The 25,452-nt window shown below is 42.8% G+C and overlaps 1 protein-coding gene across 2 annotated transcripts in view; it reads left to right on the plus strand.

Moving 5' to 3' along the window:
• The window catches only part of LIPC (lipase C, hepatic type), a 77,488-nt gene extending 53,215 nt beyond the window's left edge, over positions 1–24,273 (plus strand). For both annotated transcript variants that reach the window (XM_044978982.1, XM_044978983.1), the window contains exons 3-10: positions 186–373; positions 3,237–3,416; positions 6,686–6,803; positions 10,943–11,176; positions 12,680–12,922; positions 19,326–19,446; positions 20,919–21,137; positions 23,778–24,273. In XM_044978982.1, the coding sequence (XP_044834917.1) occupies positions 186–373; positions 3,237–3,416; positions 6,686–6,803; positions 10,943–11,176; positions 12,680–12,922; positions 19,326–19,446; positions 20,919–21,137; positions 23,778–23,901 (1,427 nt within the window). In that variant the 3' untranslated portion in view covers positions 23,902–24,273. The remainder of the gene's footprint in view (positions 1–185; positions 374–3,236; positions 3,417–6,685; positions 6,804–10,942; positions 11,177–12,679; positions 12,923–19,325; positions 19,447–20,918; positions 21,138–23,777) is intronic.
• The last annotated feature ends 1,179 nt before the right edge of the window (positions 24,274–25,452 follow it).

The raw sequence follows: 25,452 nt of genomic DNA on the forward strand, positions 1-25,452 counted from the left end.
TTGACCAAGCTTTGCAGCTTATGCTAGTTATTAACGGATTGTGTTACACAGCATTTCACCCAATAGAAGTGGATATTTTTAAAAATAACTGTTTTCATCCATGTATTTTAAGCTGTGCTGCATAAATTGTCTTTGCAGGTTTTGTATTCCTTGTTATTAGGTATGTTATATAAATTTCATTTCAGAGGCACTGGGGTCACAGCATCAGCACATTAGAATAAAGAAAAATCAACCCAGCTCAGCAACCAAATTTCGACTCTATACAGACACAACTGAAGAAGGCTGTCTGATTTTGTTTGATCAGTTGGAAACGCTTGATAAATGCAGTTTCAATACCTCTCTTCCTCTGGTGATGATAGTCCATGGATGGTCGGTATGAACTTCACATTATTTTCTTTTTAATTCAAGATGCATCTGATCTGGCCTCCTTCCCTTCTTATTATGTTACTACCAAAGTATCTGCCAAGAAAAGGTTAGGAAAATAACGACTGCAGATTTCCTTAGTAGAAAACATATCTTGAAATAGTCCAGAGTCTGTTACTCCCATTGAATTCTGAGACAGAATATCAACCTATCATGTAGGAGACCCATGTTAGAGATTATTTTCATATTCCCTGGTTTAAAACCAGCAGAGTCTGAACAAGTAGCTGAATTAATGTGCTATGTCACTAAAGGCTTGAGTACCGATTTCATTTCTGTTCTATTTGCTAACAGATATTTACAGATCGTTATTGAAAAGAAGTGCTCAAAATCTCCCCACTCTCTTTCACACAAACCTTGAAGAGAAATTCTCTATAACAGCAATAAATAACCACTGAACTGGTTCCAAGTTAAAAAATTATAAAAAGCCAGTTCAAACAGCCGTTCTAGTCTGCAGTGAATTTTGATCAGCTCTTCAGTTAAAAAAAAATGTTCTTTTAACAGACACTCAAAGCAGAATCTTATAGAAGCCTGTTAGAGTGTGGGACTCATCCCTGCAGCACCTCCTGCTGGTTTCTCAGGGAATTAGCTCGATTTCCAGCCTGGAGCGCCCTCTGCAGGCTGGTGATCCACTACCGCTTGGCCCCCGTGTCCCTCGCTGGACTCTGGTGCCCTGTTAGCTGGGGTGCTGCCCCCTGGCAGTAACCCTTTTCTCTCAGGGTCTCCCCTCCCTGGGAAACCCTACCCACTATCCCCACCTCACCTCAGTATCAGGCTACTGCCAGTCATTGTCTAGACCCCACACCCTGGGGCAGACTGCAGTATCAGCCTACTCATCACTGGCAAGGTTGGGTTTGGACCTGCTGCCTTGGCCTACCTCTGGGCTGCCCTCTGCAATCCCCAGTACCTGTTGGCCTTATGCTAGGCTGCAGCCTGGGGCTTTCCAGGCTGGAGCTCCCGAGCTCCTCTGCCTTTCCCCAGCCCTGCTCCACTCAGGTACCCTGTCTCTAGCTCCCTGAAGCCAGGCCCTTCTCCCTCTGCAGGCAGAGAGAAACTGACTGGGCTACTGGCTCACTGCCTCTTATAAGGGCCAGCTGGGCCTGATTGGGACCTGGCCACAGCTGAGCCTACCTTCCCTAATCAGCCCAGGCTTCTTGCCCCAGCCACAGCCCTCTCCTGGGCTGTTTTCCACCCCGAAGGGCAGGAGCGGGTAACCACCTCGCTACAAAGCCACACTTACTAGCAGAGGTGGACAAAACTGTTTGAGCAAATCTTTTATCACAGAAAACTTTATAGGGCGTTGCCCCATACAGGGGCGGCTCTAGGCACCAGCAAAACAAGCTGCTGCCTAGGGCGGCAAAATATAGGGGGCGGCAAAAGGCTGGGGCTGGGGCCCCAGCTCATCCTGCCGCTGCGAGCGGAGGAGCGGCCCGTCCCCTGCAGCCGGGCACCCATAGCACATGGATGTAATACTTTTTGGCATTAGTAGGAGCTACAGATGAATAGGGATGGAGAATGCGCCACTAAAATTATTTCAGTAAAGGACCCCAAACAAAAAAGTAAGGGAATAAAAGATAAACAACTCTCTTCTGAATTCCAGTGGAGCTTTTTGTAACAAAGTGGAAAATGACGATGCAGTTAGAAATTGGAAGAAGACCATTTCAGAAGTTTGGACACAGTGAACCAGGGTTTCGACTTGTTCCTCAACCTGGTCAACGGTTCCAGTTTTTGTAAAGCTCAAGTGAAGTTCCCCAAATCAAGTAGAGACGTAAATTTAAGAGCTTTTATTTGGACCCCCATCTACAATGAGGGTGAAATCTTGGCCTCATTGAAGTCAATAGCAAAACTCCCAACAACTTCAGTGAAGCCAACATTTTACCCTGGGTCTTTAACCAAACTAGGGGGCCTTATTCAAACACTGTCTTCATTGAGCAAACAAGGGGCCTGATCCTAGTCCCACTGAAGTCAGTGACAAAACTTATTAACTTCAGTATGAGAGGGATCAGACCCTGAGTTGGAACTCAGTGCTTAAGCCAGATTTAAACATGGATTCTCAAACTCTGTTAGAGGCTCAGTGGAGAAGAGATTTAGAAGCCTATAAGTGCCCCAGCAAAGGAAATGTATTAAATTAGTTTAACTTAATTCTGACAGCTTTAGCAATTAAAACATTTGGTTGTATTAGATTAGATAGAAACTAACGATTCTTGCAATCAAAAAAGCATTAGCAATGCATGGCCCAAAGAATTAAATGGGACTACTCATGTGAATACAGGCTTCGTGATCAGACCTTTAAAAAAAAAAAAAGAGAGAGAGAGAGACCGCATGCAAGCAACAAGAACAAAAACAGAGCAGGACAGATTTCAAAATTATTGATGGAAACTTCTAAAAAATCAGAAGTTTGGAAATCTAGATTCCCAGCAATCTTCCACCACCACACCGACCCCTTTCCCCGTACCTAGGATTTTTGGAGGTTAGCTGCTCTAAAATGAAATCTGAGAAATTATTCAGTTATCCCTGGAAGAGAGAGTAAATACAGTGGCACCTGTTCATTGTCAAGGGCCCATGTCAAAAGGCCCAAAAGTTGAATGCTTTTGATATTGGCTCCTGAGTTTGTTTTATCCTTCCGAGCTGACTGCTATATGCAAACATTCGCCATCCTCGGAAATTATATACAAAACCTCAGAGCTCTGAGGATTACTAAATAATCCTCCTTGCTCACATATTCTGGTTTTCATGCAATTAGCGGTCAGGAATTTCATAGGAATGTACTTGGTAAAGAGGTTCTCTTTTTCTCCCCCCAAACCCTTTTTTTACAGGTAGATGGAATGTTAGAAGGGTGGATCTGGAAGATGGTAGCAGCCCTGAAATCTCAGCATAAACAAACAAATGTGATTATTGCAGACTGGCTTACACTTGCTCACCAGCATTACCCGATAGCAGCACAGAATACACGCCATATAGGGCAAGAGATAGCCGGTTTCCTGGAATGGATGGAGGTAAGAGCCCCAAACCAAATGTGTTTCTTTGAGCAAGAGCTATTTTCTCCTTTTGTTTATGCTTTCACCGCAGTTCCAAGTTATGATGTTGGTTAATGTGATCTGCTTCACTCACTTATGTTCTTTCATTGCAATGCACAAACAAATTTCTTCCATGAACTTTAAGATGACTTCATAAAAATTGTATTGTGCAAGAGAGAGACAGCAAGTGGCCTTCTGTTTATTAAAACATTTTGATATTACTTTAGAGATGTGATCATTTCATGCTACTGTAATTTCCTTTGTTCTGTTAGCACTTCTGCAGGCAGCTGTTTGTCTGAGTTATAGACCTGTACTGGATATAAAGCTCAAGTTCAAAACACTTAAACTGATGGTGGTCGGCGGAAGCAGGTCAGAATGAAAGAGCAATACATTTTCAGAGCCTGGTTTTGCATGAGCATCATTTGCAAGAAGAATGGGCTTCACTGGACAGGGGCTGCGGTGTTTTGGCTTCAGTTCCCAGCTCTGCCACAGACTTTACGAGTGACCTTGGACAAGTCTTTACTTCAGTTCTCCACAGCTGGCACTAAGCACTTTGGTTCCCCCCCAGCCCCTCCCCAAAGTGGTCTCAGCTGCTGTGGAAGCAGCAGCAAGGCCTGAGCTATGGTAATGTGATGACTCCCAGCACTGGCCACTGCGCCCGGTCTCAGTGAAAGAGGGAACCCGCTCACAGAGGCAGACACATGCGCTTCAAAGCTGCCCTAGCTGTGGCAGGCAGCCATGCCAGAGCTGCATTGGTCTGATGGCTACCAGCTACTGCTGCTGCCAGGATGGTGATGGAGGAGCGCCAGGATGATATTTCAGCTGATGGGGGTGGGAAGAATGAGAAAACAAGAGCTACCCATAAAAATTAGGTGCTTTAGGCAGCCCCCTATTTAGTACATACAAACACACACACACACACACACAGAGCTGGTCCAGGATTCCCCATATGTAAAATGGGATAATGCTTTCCTACCTCACAGGAAAAATATGAAGTCACAGGCCACATCTACACTACAGAGCTTTGTCAGCATAGCTATGTTGGCTGAGGTGTGAAAAAACACACAGGCCTAGCCAACACAGCTGCCCCAGCAAAAACCCCAGTGTAGATGCAACTATGCTGACAGAAGAGTGCTTCTATTGGCAGAGCTAATGTCCTTTGGAGAGGTGGTGTAGCTATGCCAACAGAAAAACTCCTTCTGTCAGCATACACTGCATCTACACTCAGGGTCTCTGCCAGTATAACTCTGCCAGTATAGCCATAGCAGCAAAGTCTGTGTAGTGTAGACCAGCCCACTTCCTTTTAGTCATGGCTATGTCTACACTGAACTTTCTTTTGGGGGAAAAAGTCTGTGAAGTTGACTGAGAAATTTGTAACAAACACTACTGAAGAGCAAAGCAGCTACCACTGGTGATGGCAGGATGATGAGTAGTCATGAGTTCGTCATGTCCAGTTATGGAGAGTGGACGCTACGCCACAGAGAGCAGGAAGATAACTGGTGTCACCCTTCTACTTTATGAGATTAAAAGTAACCTTTGCTCTTGTTCAAATTGGGCCCAAGGTGGCAGCGACCTGAAGTTATATTTTGAGAGCTGGTTAGGGATCTACGTGAGACAAGTGGGTGGACTTAGTGCAATTCCCAGAGGAGAGGGGGCACATCAGAGAAATCACTGACTATCACACTTGCTAGCTGTCTCAGCAGACAAACCAAGTACTGACTACAGCATGGGACTGAAGAAGTGATTCTGGGCACATTGCTTTGGCAGCATGGGAGGATTCCTCTATGCCGTGTGTCCAAGATTTACACTGACTGTCACCTTTCACAGCTTTAAATTCCATTGAGCGGCAGCGGTGGCTCCAGGCACCAGCGCTCCAAGCGTGTGCCTGGGGCGGCAAGCTTGGGGGAGGTGCCCTGCCGGTTCCTGCGAGGGTGGCTTGCCTGTGGGAGGCAGTCCCGCGGATTCGGCGGCAATTCGGCAGTGGGTATGCCAAATCCGCGGGACCAGCAGACCTCCCACAGGCATGCTGCCAAAGGCAGCCTGACAGCTGTGCTTGGGCAGCAAAAAGGCTAGAGCCATCCCTGTTGAGCAGGAGATTAAATTCACTTGAGAGAAAGTGTTCATAAAGTAAACATTGCTAACAAAATACAATTCTGTTGAAACTAATGAAACAACAACAAAAAGTACCCCTAGTCCACTTCGCAATGAGAATTTTCCTTTCCACCTTCCAGAAGTGTCTTTCTGCTGTGTATCCACCTGCTCAGAGCCAGATGTGAACACCTGAAATGTCCACAGTGGAGGTATCAAATATTTCAGAGGTGTATATGTTTTAATTGAAAATACAAAAGAAAGCAAATCTTAGAGTTCTTAGTCCAAGAGTTTAGGAGGCATCATCTCTAGTTTAGCAACATCTGTTAAGAAAATTATTAGTTTCAGATTTCCCAGGTGTAATTTCCGTGAATCATCTTTTCCCCACAAGAATTTACTATTTCCCCTCTAAATACTTCTCCCTAGTGGAGATTGAGAAATGTAGCAGAATAATTTGGCATCTGGTAAAGTCCACCCTGAAAGGTTTGGATATTTCTGTAAGGGACACAAATACCACATTTTTCTTTCCAACTCAGAAAATTCTTGTGCCTCAGAGTGTAAGTGAGAGAGCTAAGATATATGCAGTATTGAGTAGGAAGAGTGATGATCCCAAGGCCATTCTACTTCAGTAGGCTTGTTTCAGATCAGATACCCAGTTGTACAAATTAGTCCAAAAAATGACATTGCTGTATCACTTTACATTTCTGATGAGAAGTGCTGTGATACTTTGCTTGCAATACGCATCAGTGTCTCAGTATGAGATGACAGGACACTATATGTAATGGATTGTTTTACACTGTATTTAACACACATCCAGCAATTGAAAAGTAGAATACTGCAGACACAGATAATACAACACCTGCAACATTTCTAATGAAGATCAACAAACCCCTGCTATTTCTACCCAGGGCCTAGCTGAGCAGAGTATCTGAGCAACAATGTCTAATTCTATGGCAGTTTCCTGAGGTATGCACATGTCCAGTAGAAATTAAATGAAGTTAAAACCAGCAAATGCCTTTCATGACCTAAGCGCCTCATTTGATCATTGGCATCAAAATACAAATTGGCTTGTGTTGTAACCAATGGGAATTCTTAGACAGCAATTACCAGTTTATTTTTCACTTTTTATGCACCTAAATCAAGCTGCTGATGTCTTCCAGGAATCTGTTCAATTTTCCAGAAGCAATGTTCATCTAATTGGGTACAGCCTAGGAGCTCATGTTTCAGGGTTTGCTGGCAGTTATATTAGTGGCACAAACAAGATTGGAAGAATTACAGGTAAAAAAATATTTATAACTTTAATAGAATAGACAGCTGGCTTCATTGCTCAAGTGTACTGATACTTAACAGCCTTATGTTACAGCTTACATTAGAACTATAATTTTTTTTAAAAAATGAGCAATCTTATCTTCACTGATTGTGTTAATATATAACAGTGATATTTGCACTGGATTTTCAAAGGTTTTCCTGTAATTAATTTATTTCAGCAGTCCTATGATGCAGTGTGCTAAATAAATTCATGTTGTGTACTGGTCTCCTTTTCTAATATAATTATTCCAAATTTTAACACACACACACTGAGGTCCTGATTCTGACAATACTAGACATGTAAGCAACTTTGTACACTTGAATAGTCCCAATGAACTCAATGGAACTATGCTAGTGTGAAAATTTACTCGTATGTGGGGTCAAAAACTGAAAGATCTGCAGATATTGTTCTCGGTGAGTGTATTTTAGTAATTATATAATTATTGCAGCTATTCATGTCTTTAAAGGAAGGCCCATTGTTTTGTATAATGTAGTGCTGAACTGAGTTAAGCCAGACACCCATCATTTGGAACTGGATCCCCAAAACAAATATGTTTAAATCTACTGTTTTGTTCAGGCCCACTGCTATGAGGGAGCAAAAAGTAAAGTCTATAGCCTCAAGCTCCATATATGTTACAGTTTGCAATAAAGGTCCTAAGGTGAATCCTAGGGCAAAACTCTTCTGATTATTAGGTCTTATGTGTAAATAAAGATTTAATGAAGGGCATGGAAATCATGAAAATGCCTCCAAACTGATCTCTTAAGTATTTGTCCTTGAAACTGACTACAGGTGAAATTCATTCAGTCTTTGAAACTGACTAACATTAGTTGTAAAATAATTTCAGTTGTAAAATTCATTCCCTGCAAAGTCTCTGAAATTCAATACTTTACCATTTATGCTACGGTGAATTTTATTTAAAAAAAAAGTGATTTACACAGGGTCCTACTTATGAGCCTTCTTACTTATTTGCCTTCTCCAACCTGATCAAAACCAAAGTCCACACAATATCTAGAGTCCAAACATAAACTCTTCCTGGGATTTGCCTGTTTAACAAAGGAATAGGAGATAAGATAAAGTTCAGCTCATGCCTTTGCCCCAGGCATGACTGCTCTCAGGATTCCTACCTCAGACCTGCTCTTTCTACACCCTATATTCTCTAGTCCTGAATAACTGCTCCTACCTCCCTTATACCAGATGTCAAAATAAACCACTGCCTTCAGTAAGCCAGCAGAACCCACTGGGTATTGCTGGGAAAGGGTTAACACCTGCTCACAGGGTGGGGTGTCTCAGGCACTGCCAGCCTCCTACAGATCTGTACAAAGAATACCGCAGCGTCCAAATGCATTTTCTCAGTGCACCACATGATTGTTTTTCTTTGACAGAAGCTGTAATGAGTGGTGATATAAATGGAAGAGAAGCACATTTAGAGTCTGCCAAATGCTTGATATTTAAAGGCAAAGTGCACCCTTCTGAAAATGTTTCTCTTAGCTGTAACCACTGTACTTTTTCTTGGCTGGCCAATGCCTGTGCAACGGCTCCCACAATAAAAGATCCAATTGTTGTATTTTTAGAGCTGTGAAATAGTCCATTTTGGACTGGTTCTGCCTTGACTGCTGTTTCGTTCTCCTTTTAATGTACATTTTCTTGAAGTTACTGATTTTCTGCAGTGGAATGGTAATTAGAGCCTTGATCCTGCTTCCACTGAAGTCTGACAAAATTCCCATTGACTTTAGTGGTGCAAAAGCAGGCCTCATCAGAAAAACCATACAGACTCCACTTGCAACAAAGAAGCAGAATTTAGCACTTAAGCTTCTATTTAGGTTTCGGTTGGAAAAAGGCAAATTTCTCATTGCAAAAAGTTTATGCTCTGATGGGAACTAGATTCAGTTTGGAAGCTTCTCCCACTGGTGTAGAAACTGGGCTTAAATTCTCCTAAGCACAGAATCTTAGGATATCCAATACTTCCGTGTTCTGAATTGGAAGAATTACAGTAAGGATCTTTCTTGCCATATTACTGTACACCATCTTCCAGCCTCAGCCCAAACCAAGGAAGTGCAGAGGTCCACAAGCATCAACCAAAGGATTCCACTCAAGTATGTGTCAAGTTTTGGGCATGGAAAGATCCTTACTGTAATTCTTCCAATTCAGAACACGGAAGTATTGGATATCCTAAGATTCTGTGCTTAGGAGAATTTAAGCCCAGTTTCTACACCAGTGGGAGAAGCTTCTTAATTTATCCTAAGTAGTTTGGCCATCCCTAGCAGGAACCCTCTATATACCCTTTAAGGGTGAGCAAGTGAGAAGATGCTCACAATGCCCTTTGTGTCAGCCCCATCTTAATGGACTCAATCAAGGACCTTAGAGTTGGACCACATGCACCCTATTAACTTCCCACCTCAACCTTTATCTTTTTATCCACTCCTGATAATGTCCCAAATTAAGCCACTCATTTGTGGCCTCATCTTGTCACTGATCTGACCGACAACTGTTCTCCCCTCAGACTCCATTGTTCTCACCCACTAATATCTTCATCGTTAACAATGAGTTTTAAAAGAAAATTATATTAAGAAACTTGTCTAGTTGTACTTGCACTTTCCAATGTGGAACCCTTCTCTTTATAGTGACTTGAAGTCAATACCCTTGTGACAAAATTATAGTCCTAGATTATATTTGACAAGAACCGTATCATTAGAGTATCCCTAATACATGCATAACGTTAACATGAAACTTAACTGTTACACTTCATTATGCTGACTAATGGCATTTTGGCCCTACTGTAATGTAATGTCATACCAATTATGAGTATAACTTGAATGAGTGTATGAGATTATTCACATATGTAGAGCACCATATCAAGTAAATGTACAATGACATTTTTAAAAAAAATAGAACGGAAATATTACATGAGGTCCACATCACCTGCAGTGTTTAGGTTATCAACAAAAATATTTGACTTTAATCTGGTCTGGGAATGAGGCAAACTGAGACAACTATAGTTTTAACTCCTAGTTCTGCTCTTAGATTCACTGCTATATGCCTCCAGTTCTTGGGCCTGCTCATGCATGCAAAGTAACTAATTTTACATGATACACACCTGTGTATATGAGCTGGTATCAAAGCCCTTAGTTCAGTTTATTCACGTTTACTACATTAAGCTATTGAAACAAAAATATATTAAAATACATTATTTCTAATTATAATTAGGTATATTCTTCAGCAGCACTGAAATAAGCTTGCAACAATAATCTTCATTAACTGAACACTGAATGGAAAATATCTACAAAAATTGGCAACATATTCATTATAGCCAACTTTACTTTTAGTACACATGTGCCAATTCTGCTCCCATTAGACAAGGGGATTAGCAGGACTATCGGAGCAGTGTCTGGCCCAGAGTAGCCCTCTAGACACAGAAAAGCAGCTAAAAATGTACATGGGACATTAAAAAAATCAGTTCTTTCAATAGCCCTCAGAAAGTAAGGTGATAGGCCCCTTGGAAAAACATTTAATAAACTAAATCTAACAGTCCAAAACTGGAATATTTTTTCTAAAGAGGGATACTTATTAGCCTTGATATACAGTCATTTGATGGGGGAGAATCATTATGAATAAAAATAGCTAACCAGACAGAGAAGCCTTTCTATAAACAAACCAAACATTATGTAGTCTCAGGTCCCAGATGCAGAGTAAAAGTCAAGCTTAATGTGGAACACCTGTCTTGCAATAGGGCCTCTGCCATGTGTGACCTCTGCAGGATCTAAAAACCAAAATTAAGTAAACATCACCCAGGCAGACACAGCAGCAGTGAACACTGCTTGTCTACAACAAACACATCTATCTCTTCAGGCTAGTGTCCTTGTGTCTGTAATAATTACTGTCTGTTAGTGTCTATATTTGCTTTTAACCCTTTGGGTGTAGTTGTGTTCCCCATACCCGTGGCCTTTTTGTCCCTAGTCTTGTTTCTTAGTATACAGAAGGCAAGCCATCGCTAAAAGTCTAGGCGGTCATAGAGTGGGTTTTTCTCAGTTTTATTGTGTTCATTTCATAACTTCTTTTGGTAAAACAAATCTACTGTACCTCTTAAACAGATTATTTGCATTTATTATAGGCCTTGACCCCGCTGGTCCTTTGTTTGAAGGAATGTCACCAACAGACCGTTTATCTCCAGATGATGCAAACTTTGTAGATGCAATTCATACATTTACTAAACAGCACATGGGTCTCAGCGTAGGGATCAAGCAGCCAGTGGCACATTTTGACTTTTATCCCAATGGAGGCACCTTTCAACCTGGCTGCCACATCATGCATGTGTATAATCACATTGCACAGTATGGAATCACTGGTAAGAAGTGCTTTTTGTCATGTCAAGGAAGCATTGCAGTTTGACTGACAGCAGCTCTGAGAAACTTGAATGTCCGCATGCAATTAAATAGCCTAAAGGATCACCCAATATAAACAACATACTGTAAAAGGGAGCTTTTCTTAGCTAGAAACTGATTACCTGATTTGTAAGATGCCCTAAGCAACCACAGTTCGCCTTGACTTGAGTGAGAGCTATGGGCACTTAGCACCTCTGAAAATTAGGACACAAGCATCCTATCAACCATTTTGGAATGATTCCAAGGATACTTATATTTTGGGTACTGAGGCAAGAGGAGAGTTTACAGACACATTTACAGTGCAATTAGTTATTTAAAATCAAAGAAAATTCAGTGCTATACTACTTACCTGCCCCCCCGCCCCAACCACCCACCACCCTCATGTGACCCTCAGGTACTACTCACTGCAAACTCGCGCTCTCGCTCTCTCTAGGACCTGATTGCCAATTAGACAAGTAACAATCGAAGTTTTATGTATAGAAGCTCTGTCCTAGTGTAGCTCAATGTAAATGTACAGAGACGCCCCTGAAGGAGTTTGTTACTGCTGCAATATACTGTCGGAAGATAAGGCACTCATGCAGTGTGACAATTAGAATGATCTGCTGAAACACCAGAACAGGGTAGAGTTTGCCCAGCATACTGCATTCCAAAACATTTTCAGCTGTTCTCGCAATACCAAGAAATAAAGCTATTAGATAGCCCATATCTGGCTTCAGCAGCAGCTATGAATTAGGAAGTTCATGAGTGAGGATGTGTTTTTATAGTCTACCATGGTATATATTAACCACACAGAGAGGAAAATAAGATATAAAACTCTAATACTAAGGGAAAAGACTGTTACAAATTAGTTTTAATTTGAAGACTGTTGATAGCAGCATGAAGAATAAGTACCCTAGTGCCAGGCTTGTTTCTCAACAATTTGCTGTGGGAATAATGCATTCGTGTTGTTCCTGTTGAACAACAGCTGCAAATATGATTCACCAGGGACATTAGTCACTTAAATAAGTGTACGATATGCCCGGTATTACAGGAACGGCCAAAGTGCAGCACAGCGTTCTGCAATGCAGCCCACAGTGGCTGTCATCTGTAATATGAAGTGAAGTCTGAAAAGACTACAGATACCAGCATGCTATGTTCCACGTGGAACAACCAAGATGGGGCATTGCATTCTGGTACCTGTAGTCTGAACAATTTTATTAAAGAAGAGGATGGTTAGAATCTGTTCCATTTTGTACACTTTAGTTCCTGATATGTTTGCCAGCTCAGCCAGATAATGCTTGGATGCTCCTAGATAGAATTAAGAATTCTACATGTGTCTGCAGGGATTGTCTAACTGATTTAGTAGTAAATATGATGTGTTGAGAAGGATCAATAAGATTTACATGGCAGCTTACTACACTGCTTTGTAAATGGCATGGGAAGTGGGGGCACGGGAATGTCAAGGGTTTTGCTATTATATTTTCCAGGGATCACTCAGACAGTGAAATGTGCACATGAGAGGTCGGTTCATCTGTTCATTGACTCTCTACTGCATGATGATAAGCAAAGCATGGCCTACTGGTGCAACGATATCCACACCTTTGACAAAGGAATGTGCCTCAGTTGTAGGAAAAACCGGTGCAACACCCTGGGCTACAACATCAGAAAGGAGAGGCTCCAGAGAAACAGACGGCTCTTTTTGAAAACACGAGCACATGCGCCTTTCAAAGGTTAGTAGGTACACTTGCTAAGGGGCCCAAGTAGAAAGTGAAGTGAGAGAATTAGCTAGGTTTTTGGATCTTGTTAACTCATTTGCCTAAGTAATAAAATCAATAGGTAAAAATCAGTTTGTCCAGATAGTTGTGAATGCTAGTGGGCTTTTCCCCCAGCCATTTCATCAAGAGCTCTCTTAATATTTTAATGAGAGAAGCAAGTTGCATGCTTATCATACAGTAACTGTGGATTCGTGGATTCTAAGCTGCTCGGGTCCTGAGCTGCAGAATTTTCTTACAGCCAACTCAAACCGAACAATTGGTATAACATATGCAGGCTGCCAGCCAAGCCAAAAAAAAACCCCATAATTGCTCAGGGAGACCTGTAAGACCTCCCATTCTGACTGTGGTACAAATTTTATCTGTAATTAGTCTATAGCAGACACACAAATGATTACTTTTCAAACAGAAGACAGAACAGAATAGTGTGGGTTTTTATAGGGTGGAATTGTAGAACTAAAATGAAGCTACTGGAATTCTAGTGGTATCGTCATTAAATCATTTTGTCAGGAGCACAGTATAACAGCTCACTATTTGAATTTGGAGAGAAAACACATACAGAATTACACCAAATACTATTGGGGGGGGTGGAAATAGGTCTGATAGAGAATTGTGGAATAGAGACCTGTCTGCACTATAAAAATGGTCAAGGGACCTGGTTACATACTAACTACAACATGGGTTCTCAGCTTTGGGAATGAGACCTCCAAGAGGGATGGGAACAGGTGTCAAGGGTTCAAAGCCACCATAACCTTTCCATATTGCTATCAATAAAGGAAGTCCTGGAATGGAAGAGGTTAAGACCCACTGAGTTACAACACAGTGAACACACAATCCCATCTTGTAGTATAGCTGGGCCCCATGTTCCCAAACAATGCTAAAAGTTGGGTAGGCCAAGTCATTAGCATGATCTGGAAACACAATAAGATCCCGTCCACACTGCAAGACAGAATCGGGTTTAAACATGTCCCAGGGCTATTGTGCTGTAACCATGTCCACTGGCATAATTGCTTTTGTAGTGTAGATGGGCATTGGGTGGGAGTTTGAAACAGTAAAGTAAACAACACACCCCTTTTCATCACTCCCAAGGTCTTTGGTGGCATCCGATTACCTCTGGAAATCAGGATTGAGTCCTCCAGCCCAGGTCATTTCTTACAAATAGTTCTTACAATAGTTAAGATGACTTAACTGCAGGTGGCAGCAGGGGCGGCTCCAGGCCTCAGCACGCCAAGCGCGTGCTTGGGGCGGCATGCCGCAGGGGGCTCTCTGCCGGTCGCCGGGAGGGCGGCAGGCGGCTCCGGTGGACCTCCCGCAGGCATGCCTGCGGAGGGTCCGCTGGTTCCCGCGGCTCCGGTGGACCTGCCGCAGGCATGCCTGCAGAGAGTCCGCTGGTCCCGCGGCTTTGGTGGAGCATCTGCAGGCGTGCCTGCGGGAGGTCCACTGGAGCCGCGGGACCAGCGGACCCTCTGCAGGCATATCTCCGGGAGGTCCACCGGAGCCGCGGGACCGGCGACCGCCAGAGCGCCCCCCCCCCGGCATGCCGCCATGCTTGGGGCGGCGAAATCGCTAGAGCTGCCCCTGGGTGGCAGACACACACCATCCCATTCCTGACCCCCACAGCTGTGTGGGGGTGACAGAGCATTAGATAGTCAGGGACAGACAGAGTAAGAGAGGGGAAGGAAAGGCAGAGGCTGGCAGCTTGGGGAGGATATAGGAGGAGGCACCAGGACGGGGGCGGCTCCAGGAACCAGCATACCAAGCGCGTGCCTGGGGCGGCAAACCGCGGGGGGCGGCCTGCCAGTCGCCGTGAGGGTGGCAGTCAGGCTGCCTTTGGCGGCATGCCTGCGGGAGGTTTGCCTGTCCCGCGGCTTCGGTGGCCGTTCGGCAGCGGGTACGCCGAAGGCACAGGACCAGCGGACCTCCCGCAGGCATGCCACCAAATCCGCGTTACCAGCGGACCTCCCACAGGCAAGCCGCCGAAGGCTGCCTGAATGCCGTGCTTGGGGCAGCAAAATACATAGAGGCTCCTCCCCTTCCCCCCCCTCGACAGCTCCTCCCTGTAGCGGGGCAGTTACCCCACTCCTAGAAAAAAGGCTAGGCTGATTGGGGAAGCAGACACAGTGGGGCCATGCCCCAATCAGCCCATACCTGGCCCTGTTATAAGGGCTCAGGGAGGAGCTGGGTCAGTCTCTCTCTAGCTGTGGAGAGAGATGGACCTAGATACTGGGGAGAAAAGGGTACCTGGAGTGGAGCAGTGCTGCAGAAAGGCTAGAGGAGCTGGGGAGCTCCAGCCTGGCAACTCCCCAGGCTGAGGCCTTGGTAAAGGCCTATGCAGGTACTGGGAGGTGCAGCCCAGGGATAGGCAGAGGCAGCTGATCTGACCCCCTTGCCAATGATGAGTGGGCATGAGAGACTGCAGTTTGCCCCAGTGAGTGGGGGTTAGATGATGACTGTCAGTAGCCACTGAGGCCAGGTGGGTGAGAGGGTTGGGGGTTCCCTTGGGAGAGGAGACCAAGAGCTTGGTGGGGTACTGCTGGGGCAGAACCCTGAGGTAAAGGGCACTGGGGTCCAGGAGGGACATGGGGGCCAGCGACAGGTGAGACACCGGCCACCAGGAGGCACTCCAAGTGCTGGAGAGCTAATTCCCAAGGCTACCAGCAGGAGGCACCATGCCAGTGAGTCTCCTCAGGCTGTTGCCTGCATCACAGAGCATCCAGCAGTGTGGGAATTGCAGGGAAAAGTCTGTACTTCAGGAGATTCTGCTCTGACTCCACAGTTGCAATGTATGCCAGCGTCGGTCTGGCCCATACTGTCTCACACAGTCCTTCTCCCTCCTTTCAGAAATAAGCTATTTATTACCACTTTGGATGCTAAGAGGTTGCCACAGGGAAAGGAGACACCCACATGGTTTGCACATCCCTAGAACAAGCTCTGCTTATGTACAGAACTCTTGAATTTTGCTGCTTATACTTTGCAGTCTGATGTCCCCAGTGCTCAATGTGTAATTCAGTGTAATCCTTTCACACGTTTTTTGGGTTCTTTTGAAAGATTTTTGGAAACACTTCCTCTAATCCTAGTTTAAAATGCATGGCATTTACTCCAAATGGGGAGGCTACATGCACAGCTCTGTCTCAGCAACTCAGACTGGACTGGATTTAATCCATATGAAAACAGAAAAAAGTTGACATTATCTGAATTTCCTATTTTATTTTTAATTATGTGGAAAGCTAATTGTCATGGAGCACATCACTTACCTCTGGACAGGTGCCTCCTCCTGGTCATTCTGGGGATTAGCTCGAGGCCAATACCCCATCCGTGGTCTGCACCCCATCACCCTTTCTTCCGCAGTCCACCTGGAACCCCTTTCACAGTGTCAGGAGCCACTCATCCTCTTCACGGCTCAGTTCTCTAGCCATGTGACTATCCGTGTTCCCCCCTTCCGGGGGAGTTTAGTTCCTAGTCCAGCCACTTCCCCAATGGTGACTGCAGTCAACTGTCCTGCTACTTCCTCCAGTGACTAGTAGGAGGGACCCAGGCCTGCTCACGACTATGGGTCTCAGCCAGGGACCCTCCAAATTGCAGTCACTTACTGCAGTCCTTTCCCTCTACTATTGCAACATTTCCCTAGGCCACTTCCTTGCGGCCACAGCACCCTTCTCAGTCTCAGCAGCCCATCTGGAGCTCCTTCTCTTCTTCCCAGGTTCCTGCCTGCATTGCTTTGTCCAACATGCTACAGGATTGCAGCTTACTCCAGACACAGTGCTCCCTCCTCAAGCACCAGGCAGCTATGGCCCTGCTCTGCACTGAGGCTCTTTTTATATGGGCCTGCTGGACCTTCAATGGCCCTCACAGCCCTTCTCCTATTGTCTGCTTTTTGCCACAGCCTCTCTAGGGCTCTATTAATCCCTTCCTGGCGGATGCCCCATCACACTGCTCAAAATATGTTTTGACATTTTAGGAGCCCCTAAGCAGTCACTCTTCACTTGTTCTTCAAAGCAAAAATTTATTTTGGGTCAGCATAGTAAGATTGCCTTCAGGATCCATGATTAAACACTGCTTTTATAGTAAGGAATCTACTGACAAATGTGCCTTGGCAAAAGAAAAGATCATTGGTATTGTTTTCTTACTGGCATCTGGAACTCTTTTCTTACCATGAGCCTTAACTCTCTTGTTCCCATTGACTTGAATTTCACTTTTAAAGACATTTCAGTTCCTGGAACTATTCCTGATGTAAAAAGAAAAAGCCAAAAGACCTTCGGGATATCAAAAGGTCAATGTCTTAACAAGAGTTTTCTTTCATAGTAGACTGCAAAACAGTCTAACAACTGTATAAGAATCTGTATCAAGTGATCCTGAAACACTTTCCCAAGAATGCTGTAAAGATCATGTGAAAAATTCAGACAGAAAATAATTAAGAAGCTCAGTGTTATACTTCCTCATAATCTTAGTTTCTTTATGAAACTGGACATTCTGTTCAAGTTAATGACAGTATGTCCTGGAGTGAAAGCTGACCTGGTTTCATTAAAAGGATAGCAGTTGTAAGAAGATAACACATTTATAATAGCGCCTTTCATCCTGAAAGATCAACGAGTTATACAGACAGCATGTATGTATGTAGAGGGGTCACTCGCCTACCACTGAACTGCAGCCATTCTGTGCGAGTGATGTACACATCAGTTTTAAGGGAGGGGAGTGAATACCTTTCCACACTAACTATCAGGCAGTATTGGGTAATAGTATGTAATTACCTGATCTGTAATTTGACCAGGAGAGCAGGATAAACACCTGTAACTCTTGCTAAATGTGTCCTGGAAGCGTGAATGCCCAAAATTAGTCAGGACATCTGTTACAGGTCTTATCCAGCAGATGGCTAGGAAAAGAACAACCTTCATCCAGTGGGGACAGTGAAAGGGTTTTTGCCTTTAGCTTCTGCAGAAATATGTTAGTATTTAATAACGTGAACTTCCTTCCCAAGTCTCCAAGATCAGTGCAGGTCCAGCTTTAATTGTACATGGTTATGAGCATAGCATTTGTAAGAGGTGCAGTCTGATCAGTGTGTCTGATATACAGTGTCAGTGGGTTAAAATGATAGATTTGGTGTTTAGGGATGGATGGGTTTGGATACTTAGCCAGACCAACCAAGGGACCCATTCTATCCACCTCTCCGGCCTCTAGGTCTGCTCCAAGCACCATATAGGGGCCACATAGAAAGGGTAAAGTGCCAAGGAAAATTCCCCCAGGCGCACAGGATCAGATAAGACTGACAGAAGCAGACCTATGCTGCCCCCTTTCAAGCCCCAGCCTGGAGGGACGGGCCTAGTGAAGGAAGCAGTGTTTGCCCATAGGGCTCAGTGTTATAGGGGATACCAACAACTCATGAGTGTTATGTTTCTTAATTTAAAGCCAGTTAATGTATTGGGGGCAGACGGAGAGTCATCGTACTCAGAAATCCTCTGATAGACGGTACTATATGAATGCTTTCAGCAGCTGATAATGGCTTTTCCACAGTAAACGAAACTACTTCTGTTACCATTACTTCTGACAGGCTGACCAGGCAGAGGATAGACGAAGTTGGGCATTCAAAGCTGTATGGCACAATTTGCGCACAGTCAGACAATGATTTTCTGCAATTTGCTACATGTGAAAACTGCATATGACACATATGCTGCTGCTATCTCAGCCACTCTTCTCCACAAATGCGTCACTTCTTCAGTTCAAAGACTTTCCCAAACCCTCTTCTAGAACCCATCAAACCTCAAAGAAGTAATGACATATTCCATATTGTAATGTGTTGAACAAAGTCATATTGTGAACAGATGCATGTTAAGCACAACGTATCATTATGCTATCAAGAACAGTCATCTGTTTTGCTGGGAGATGTTCCAGCGGATCACAGTGAGCAAGGCTGACATCCAGAAGAGAGTTCCCAATCCACATGACTACTCCACTGCCCTTCCCAGTCCACAAAAGGATTTCTATCTATACAGCTGTACAGAATCCAGGGAGGTCAGACCAGGAACTGCCTGCTTACTCTGTGTGACACACATCAGAAATTCTCAGAATTAAATCTTATGAAATCTGAAAGGTTTCCCATAGAAAACTCCCCCCCACACACACACACCCATTTCCCCTATGCCATTTCCCTATAAAGAGAGCCGCGGGGACCCAAAAACCTGTTGGCTAATGCTGTTTGGCAATGATTGACAACTGCTAACTTTTTAATGGTGACCAATGCATGTAATAAAATAAATAAAAGGGAAATGATTTTCAAGTGTCTGCTCTGAACTGCAAACTTCTGCTATCACAGGAGTATGCTGCCTGTATGACCATGACTCACCTTGCAATTTCTTCTTCTGTGCAGTTTACCATTATCAATTCAAGATACACTTCATCAATGAAATTCAAGAGAAGCAGGTAGAACCAACTTTTACTGTCTCTCTGACAGGCACTAAAGAAGATGCTGAAAATCTCCCCATCACACTGTGAGTACTAGACCCAAAGTCCCTATTTTATGGTGGTGAAAAATGATGCCACAATTTCTAGATACAGGCTCACTTGTATAATAAATATGCATCATTTGTTCTGAATTGCCTGGTTTAGTACAGTCTTCAATAGAGATGAACTGGAAATCATGCAAAAAAAAACTTTTACAATGTTCCTGCAAGTCTTGATATGAAAAAAGCCACTATAAAATGAACGAGTCAATCTTAGAAGTTTTCTTGAACATTGAGTACAGCATCCTGTACAGTCAAGTTCAGTCCATCCCAGTGTGAGCAGTTGTAGAATGCTGGGTCAATTTTGTGCAGTTAAAAGGCGATCTAACTTGAATTGGGAGGTTCACCAGTATGGGTGGCTGTTGTCATGAGTCTAGACAACATACAGAGATACTGTGAAGTATCTTCTTATGCATGCAAGAAGGAGAAGAGAATAGAGATAAGAGAAGAATATATCCCAAAAGGTTCCTCTCCCACCAGGCCCTTAGCCAGCTAACCACAGAGATAAAGCGTTTGTGCACGGAGTGAAGTGAAAGACACACCGCTAGCACACCCCACTTCCATTGCTATATGTCATGTAGACTTGACCATTACAGAGAATCTGAATTGATGTAAAAGCAAATGGGAACTTGGGGAGGCCTTCCTGGAGAAATACTGAAACATCTGGTGTAGTTCCCCGCAGTTTAGAGAAGTTTAGGGACATTTCTAGAGGGATTTTCCGCAAAATCTGGGTGCTTTGTTTTTCCACCCAGAGGGAGAGAGAGTTGGGTGCTGCTGGTAGGACAGACCTTCTTGTAGTGAAGAAGAGGCACAGAGGGACTCTGTTTTGGGAAATCTTTTCTCCTCCTGTCAGGAGTTGCTGCTGCTCCACAAATAGTCCAGGCTCCTCCCATTGCAATCTGCCATGTTTGACAAATCCTCACACTTCACCATCTCTGGAGGAGCTGTGATTCCCCCAGACCAAGGAGAAGGGAAACTCCTTCTGATTTTAGCAATGGAGGGGAACTGCCCCACCCACTTTGATCCCTACCTACAATAACAAAAACTGAGTCCGTCAAGTAAGGTCTTTGAGGCAGGGACTCTCTTTGTTCTGTGCTTGTATAGTGCCTAGCACACTGGGGTCCTGGTCCGTGACTAGGACTCCTAGGAACTACTGCAATACAAAGAACAAATAATGTCATTGGTAGCTCAGTGGCTAATGTACTGACCAGTTTGTAAGTGGGAAGAGTACAACTTTATTTTAATAATAAATGCACCACTGCTGTAGAATCTTGCAAGATTGTTTACAGTTAAAACATGCAGGAAGAAAAATACATTTTCTTCAAGTGTGGTTTAGATATTAGTGTCATCTGCTCTACCTCTTCATGTGTAAACCATAGATAGACCCATAATCCAGAAACTGTCATTCACACAAACACATTTCCGTGTCCAGATCACTTTTGGTGGTTTTGCTTTTACAGCGTTGAAGGCATTACAGGAAATAAAACCTATTCCTTTCTCATCACTCTGGACATCGACATTGGTGAGCTAATGATGATCAAATTCAAATGGGAAGGAACTGCAGTTTGGGAAAATATCTGGGACACAGTTCAAACGATCATCCCCTGGACAAAGGGCAACCGTCGACCAGGACTTATTGTAAAGACAATAAGAGTCAAAGCAGGAGAAACACAGCAAAAGTAGGTGTTACAGAAATTTTTTTGGAATAATTAAGGAGCAGTGTGGGCAGGGTGCTTTACATCATGCTCAGAAGTGCAAGAGAGGAGGAAGCAGATTTCAGAACTATGCAGTCTCCTGGCTGATTATTCATTACATTAATTTAACGCATGAAGACTGTTTTCTGATAGACTCAGTAGATTTTTCTCACATTAGTTTCTTTTGCCCTGGTTCAGTCTTGGACAGATGAGCTACTGCTACTACTACTATGTGTGTAGTATCAAAACTTGTGTGGAGGCCTCTGCCCGGTTGGATAGTGTGTTAGTGAATAGTGGAATTTCCATGGTGGGTTAAGCATACACGTACAGAGATACTGGAGAGGAAAAGCACCACACATCACAACATCGATCGCTCCCAGTGTTTGGCAGTCACTCCTGCACTCTGTGCTGTCATTTTTCTGGTGCTGTGATTAATTGTCAGGCAAACTGTAAAATCATTGCACTTTGTTTGCTAGGAGCTAGATTTTCTTGAGTAAAAACTTCCAAATGCAAGGCGAGGTTTCATGGTTTTCAAGAGCTATTACATCATCCCCCATAGACAAACCATTACAGTACTGGTAACATCAGTGCTTATATTTGTGAAATTGTTTGTCTTTAAAACAAAGGAAAATTTCAGCCAGAAGACTGCATAGTAATGTTTTTAATGACTGCCACTGCTTTAACCCCTTGAGAACTAGCCATTTTAATTAAGGATAAATGGGAACAAATTGTCCTACTTTGCAGAAGACTTCAACCCTGAAGGGACAATTATATTGGTCTTGCTCCATAGAGGTCAGGAAAGACCTCACTGCCACCAATGATATCTGTTGCAGATTATTGAGGGTACCCCTACTATCTGCAGAGCCATAGTTTCCTGGTGCTGATTTGAAAGAGGGATTAGATGAGTGATTTAAAGAAATTTACATAGTGCTTCAAACCTGAAGAAAAAAAATTATACATTTACTTGACCAAGATCTTTGTGCTCCTTTTGCTCTTACTCAAAGCATTTGTTTTATAAATATTTTCCTCCTCACAGAACAGCATCTCTGCCATAGAGTATTAATCCTGAGTTTGACATCTCATATTGGTATGAATATGATAATGGACCTAATTCAGAATTGACTTAGCTAAGTTAGCTGCAGGATCAATTGGAGAGTAAGATGCACTGGGTGTGACAGAGACGTGGTTCAACCAGAGTTTTGATGGTTTAAGAAAATGTATACACAATGTGAATGGAACATGTGTCTGTCCCATTTGAAATTCTTTCCTAAAGAGGAAGGTTCCTCCCTGATACTGTTGTGTGTGCCAATAATGTGCTGCAAGAGGACTCTCAAAATAGCTCAAAAGAATTACACTACTGGTGTGCTGTCTAGGGATCCCCACTGCTGTAGATAAGGCAGGGGGGAGGGGGAGAGATTTGGCACCACAAAACTTTGTAGGTGGTTTAGCTACCCAATGACCTTGGCATTATTTTCTGTAAGTGGAATTGGATTTTGGTGTTGAGGATGTTGTAATAGGGGCTGATGAGGTTCTATTCTCTGTCTATGAAATCTAGAACTTCATAGGAACTGAAATAGTGCTTTGGGGTGAGTGAAAGCTTATTAGGTATTTCTAAAAGGAAGCACAAGGAACACTTAAGGGGAAATCTCTTTGGAAAAAATGTGGGGGGTGTATTTAAATAATTTACTAAAACTCCCTTGGAGAGACCAAACTGCATGAATTTAATCATTAGCATATTAGGAATTTTAGATTTTAAAATACTAGAAAAAACAAACCATATGTTTTGATAAGTCTTCCACTTTCCCAGGCACTTGAACAAACTGTTGACTATATTTTCATATCCATATTTTTCCCATTTTAATCATTTAAAACATCTGTTTGGAATGGTTTCATGTGCTAGATTTTCCCTTCGTGTGGAAGAGTGGGACACGTGTCAATGAATGCTTTTTCAACAGTGCTTCTTAAAGAGCGGAGGAAGGATGTTCAAGGATGGGCTAAGCTTTTATCTGCCTTTGAGACCTCATCCTCTCAGCCTCAAAACGTTATTATGGCTGCATTTATACCAAGATATTTTCACTAAAATGTCCATCTATTGCTATTAATGTTTCAGCATCACACATGGTAGCAAGAGTGGGAGAACACTAGTGTAGGGTCCAGGCAGCTGCTGCTGTTTTAAGCACCATATTATCTAACTATCAGAACAGATCTACCATGACCTGGTTTATGCCCCTAATGGCCATCAGCACCTTGCCCTTACTAGCATGCCACCATTGTGGCATTGAGAGCTAAACAGACGGTAATGGCAGTGGAGAATTCTATCAAAAATTTCCTCATGAAGACAAGACTCACAAGAACTAGCATAAAGTTTGGAAGTTCAGAAAGAACATACAGAAGCAGTAAACTAAATACATAGGAATCACCTGTGCCTCACCTATTCCCCCTTACCCTGCTCTAAATACCCTGTTGCCAGATGCACATTCATAATTAAAAGCAAATGAAAACAATTAGAGATCTTATTTAAAAAAGCAGAAAAAGGAATTGAAGCCAAGAATACTATGGGGAACAGAACATTTACACAAAGAAATGTCCAGAAAAGGTAACTTACACTTTGTGTTTTCTATTTAGAATGACGTTTTGTTCTCAAAGTGTTGACAACGTGCACCTGCATCCAGCCCAAGAGAAAACTTTTGTGCGGTGTCCAAACAGCTCTCGGAGACTAAAGAGAAAATTCAGAGTAACAAGAACATGAACAGAGCTGCCCATCAAGCATTAGTAAAATCCCACATACCTACGACAATAGTTCAAACATTTTAAATATACCAAGTTTAACAAAAAATAATGTACACTGACAGTTCCAGAGGGAACAAGACAAAAATCAAAATTTTATTTTATTTTTGGGATATAACAGTATACTGAAATATGCATTTTATTTGTCCTTAAAGCTGTTCCCAAACAGATCAGCTTGCAATTTCTTAGCCGATATCATGTGTTTATATCTAAATTGCTTTGAAATGTGGGAAGATAAAAACCTGCTCAGTGGAAATGCAAACATGATTACTTCAAAAGACTCTTGCTAAAAGCTGACGTTGAACGCAGGGCAGATTTCTTGTTGCTGACTCTTTAAAAAACAATGTGCTTTCCAACTAGACAACTTGGAATAACAACAATTTGCATACTGCAAGGTAGAAAACAATTTTATTAGCCACAAAACAAGTAGTTCACAGGCTCCATGGCTCTAACCTGACTACTATCAGCTATAACACAGTTGAATTACTTACTAATGAACTTGGTGTGTTAATCACTTACTGCAAAAATATTCTTATTGAAGAGAGAAAATTCTCACTCCTATAGAAAACTTTTATGATCTTTTAACTGAATAACCTGCTAACATTCATGAGCTAAGGAGTTATGAAGGTGACAGGCTCATCCTTCTTGTCTGATAACGCTGTAAGTTTTATTGGGTATGAGCCAAATAATTGTACCTTTAATAACATGTTTCCTTCAAGTTTATTCTATTGGAAAATGCTTTGCTGTTCAATGTAGTGACAGAAATATTTTAAACTAATTTGCTTTAAAGCAATGCTTAGTGTACTAAAGCACATTCCAGCTGATAGTCCTATTTGCAGTCATGTTCAGTGAACTTCTGCACATAAATCCTTTTCACCATGCTAGTGTAAACTCTAAAGTTATGTTTTAGACTTAACATTTTCACAGTAGACTAACATGATTTACAAATGAAAATTGTAAAACTTCAGCCATCTTCATTACATTCAGAGAATTATGAAAATTCAAGATTATGCATTTCTGTTATTTCCTGTAGCAATAGAAAATATGGAAAAAAAAAGATTTCCTCAGATAATTGTTATTTTCAGTTTATGATTGCATATGGTAATCAGAAAAATAGTGTTTTGACACTACATTGGTCATTTGGTTATGCCAGAAATCAAGATTTATCATTACAAGTTTGTTCTTACTACTGTGATGTTTAATTTTATTAAAGTCTTCAAGGAATCTGAAATGTTATTCTCAAATATTGAAAAATGTTTATGGCTGCTGGTGGTCACAAGGGCTGAAACAAGCCATATCATCACACCAAAAACAGAGAAATGTTAATAAAAATACACAGACATTACAAGTCAGGATGAAAGTGAGGATATTGAAAGATGTGGGAAATCAACAATTTAGGCAGATCTACAGGGCGGGTGCAAGGATGTTTCGTGCCCTAGGCAAAACTTCCACCTTGCCCCCCCAAGCTCTGTGGCAGCCTTCCACCCTAAGGTGCCCCCCTCATGGCAGCTCC

This window comes from Mauremys mutica, chromosome 11 (genome assembly GCF_020497125.1).
Source record: "Mauremys mutica isolate MM-2020 ecotype Southern chromosome 11, ASM2049712v1, whole genome shotgun sequence".
Taxonomy (NCBI): domain Eukaryota; kingdom Metazoa; phylum Chordata; order Testudines; family Geoemydidae; genus Mauremys; species Mauremys mutica.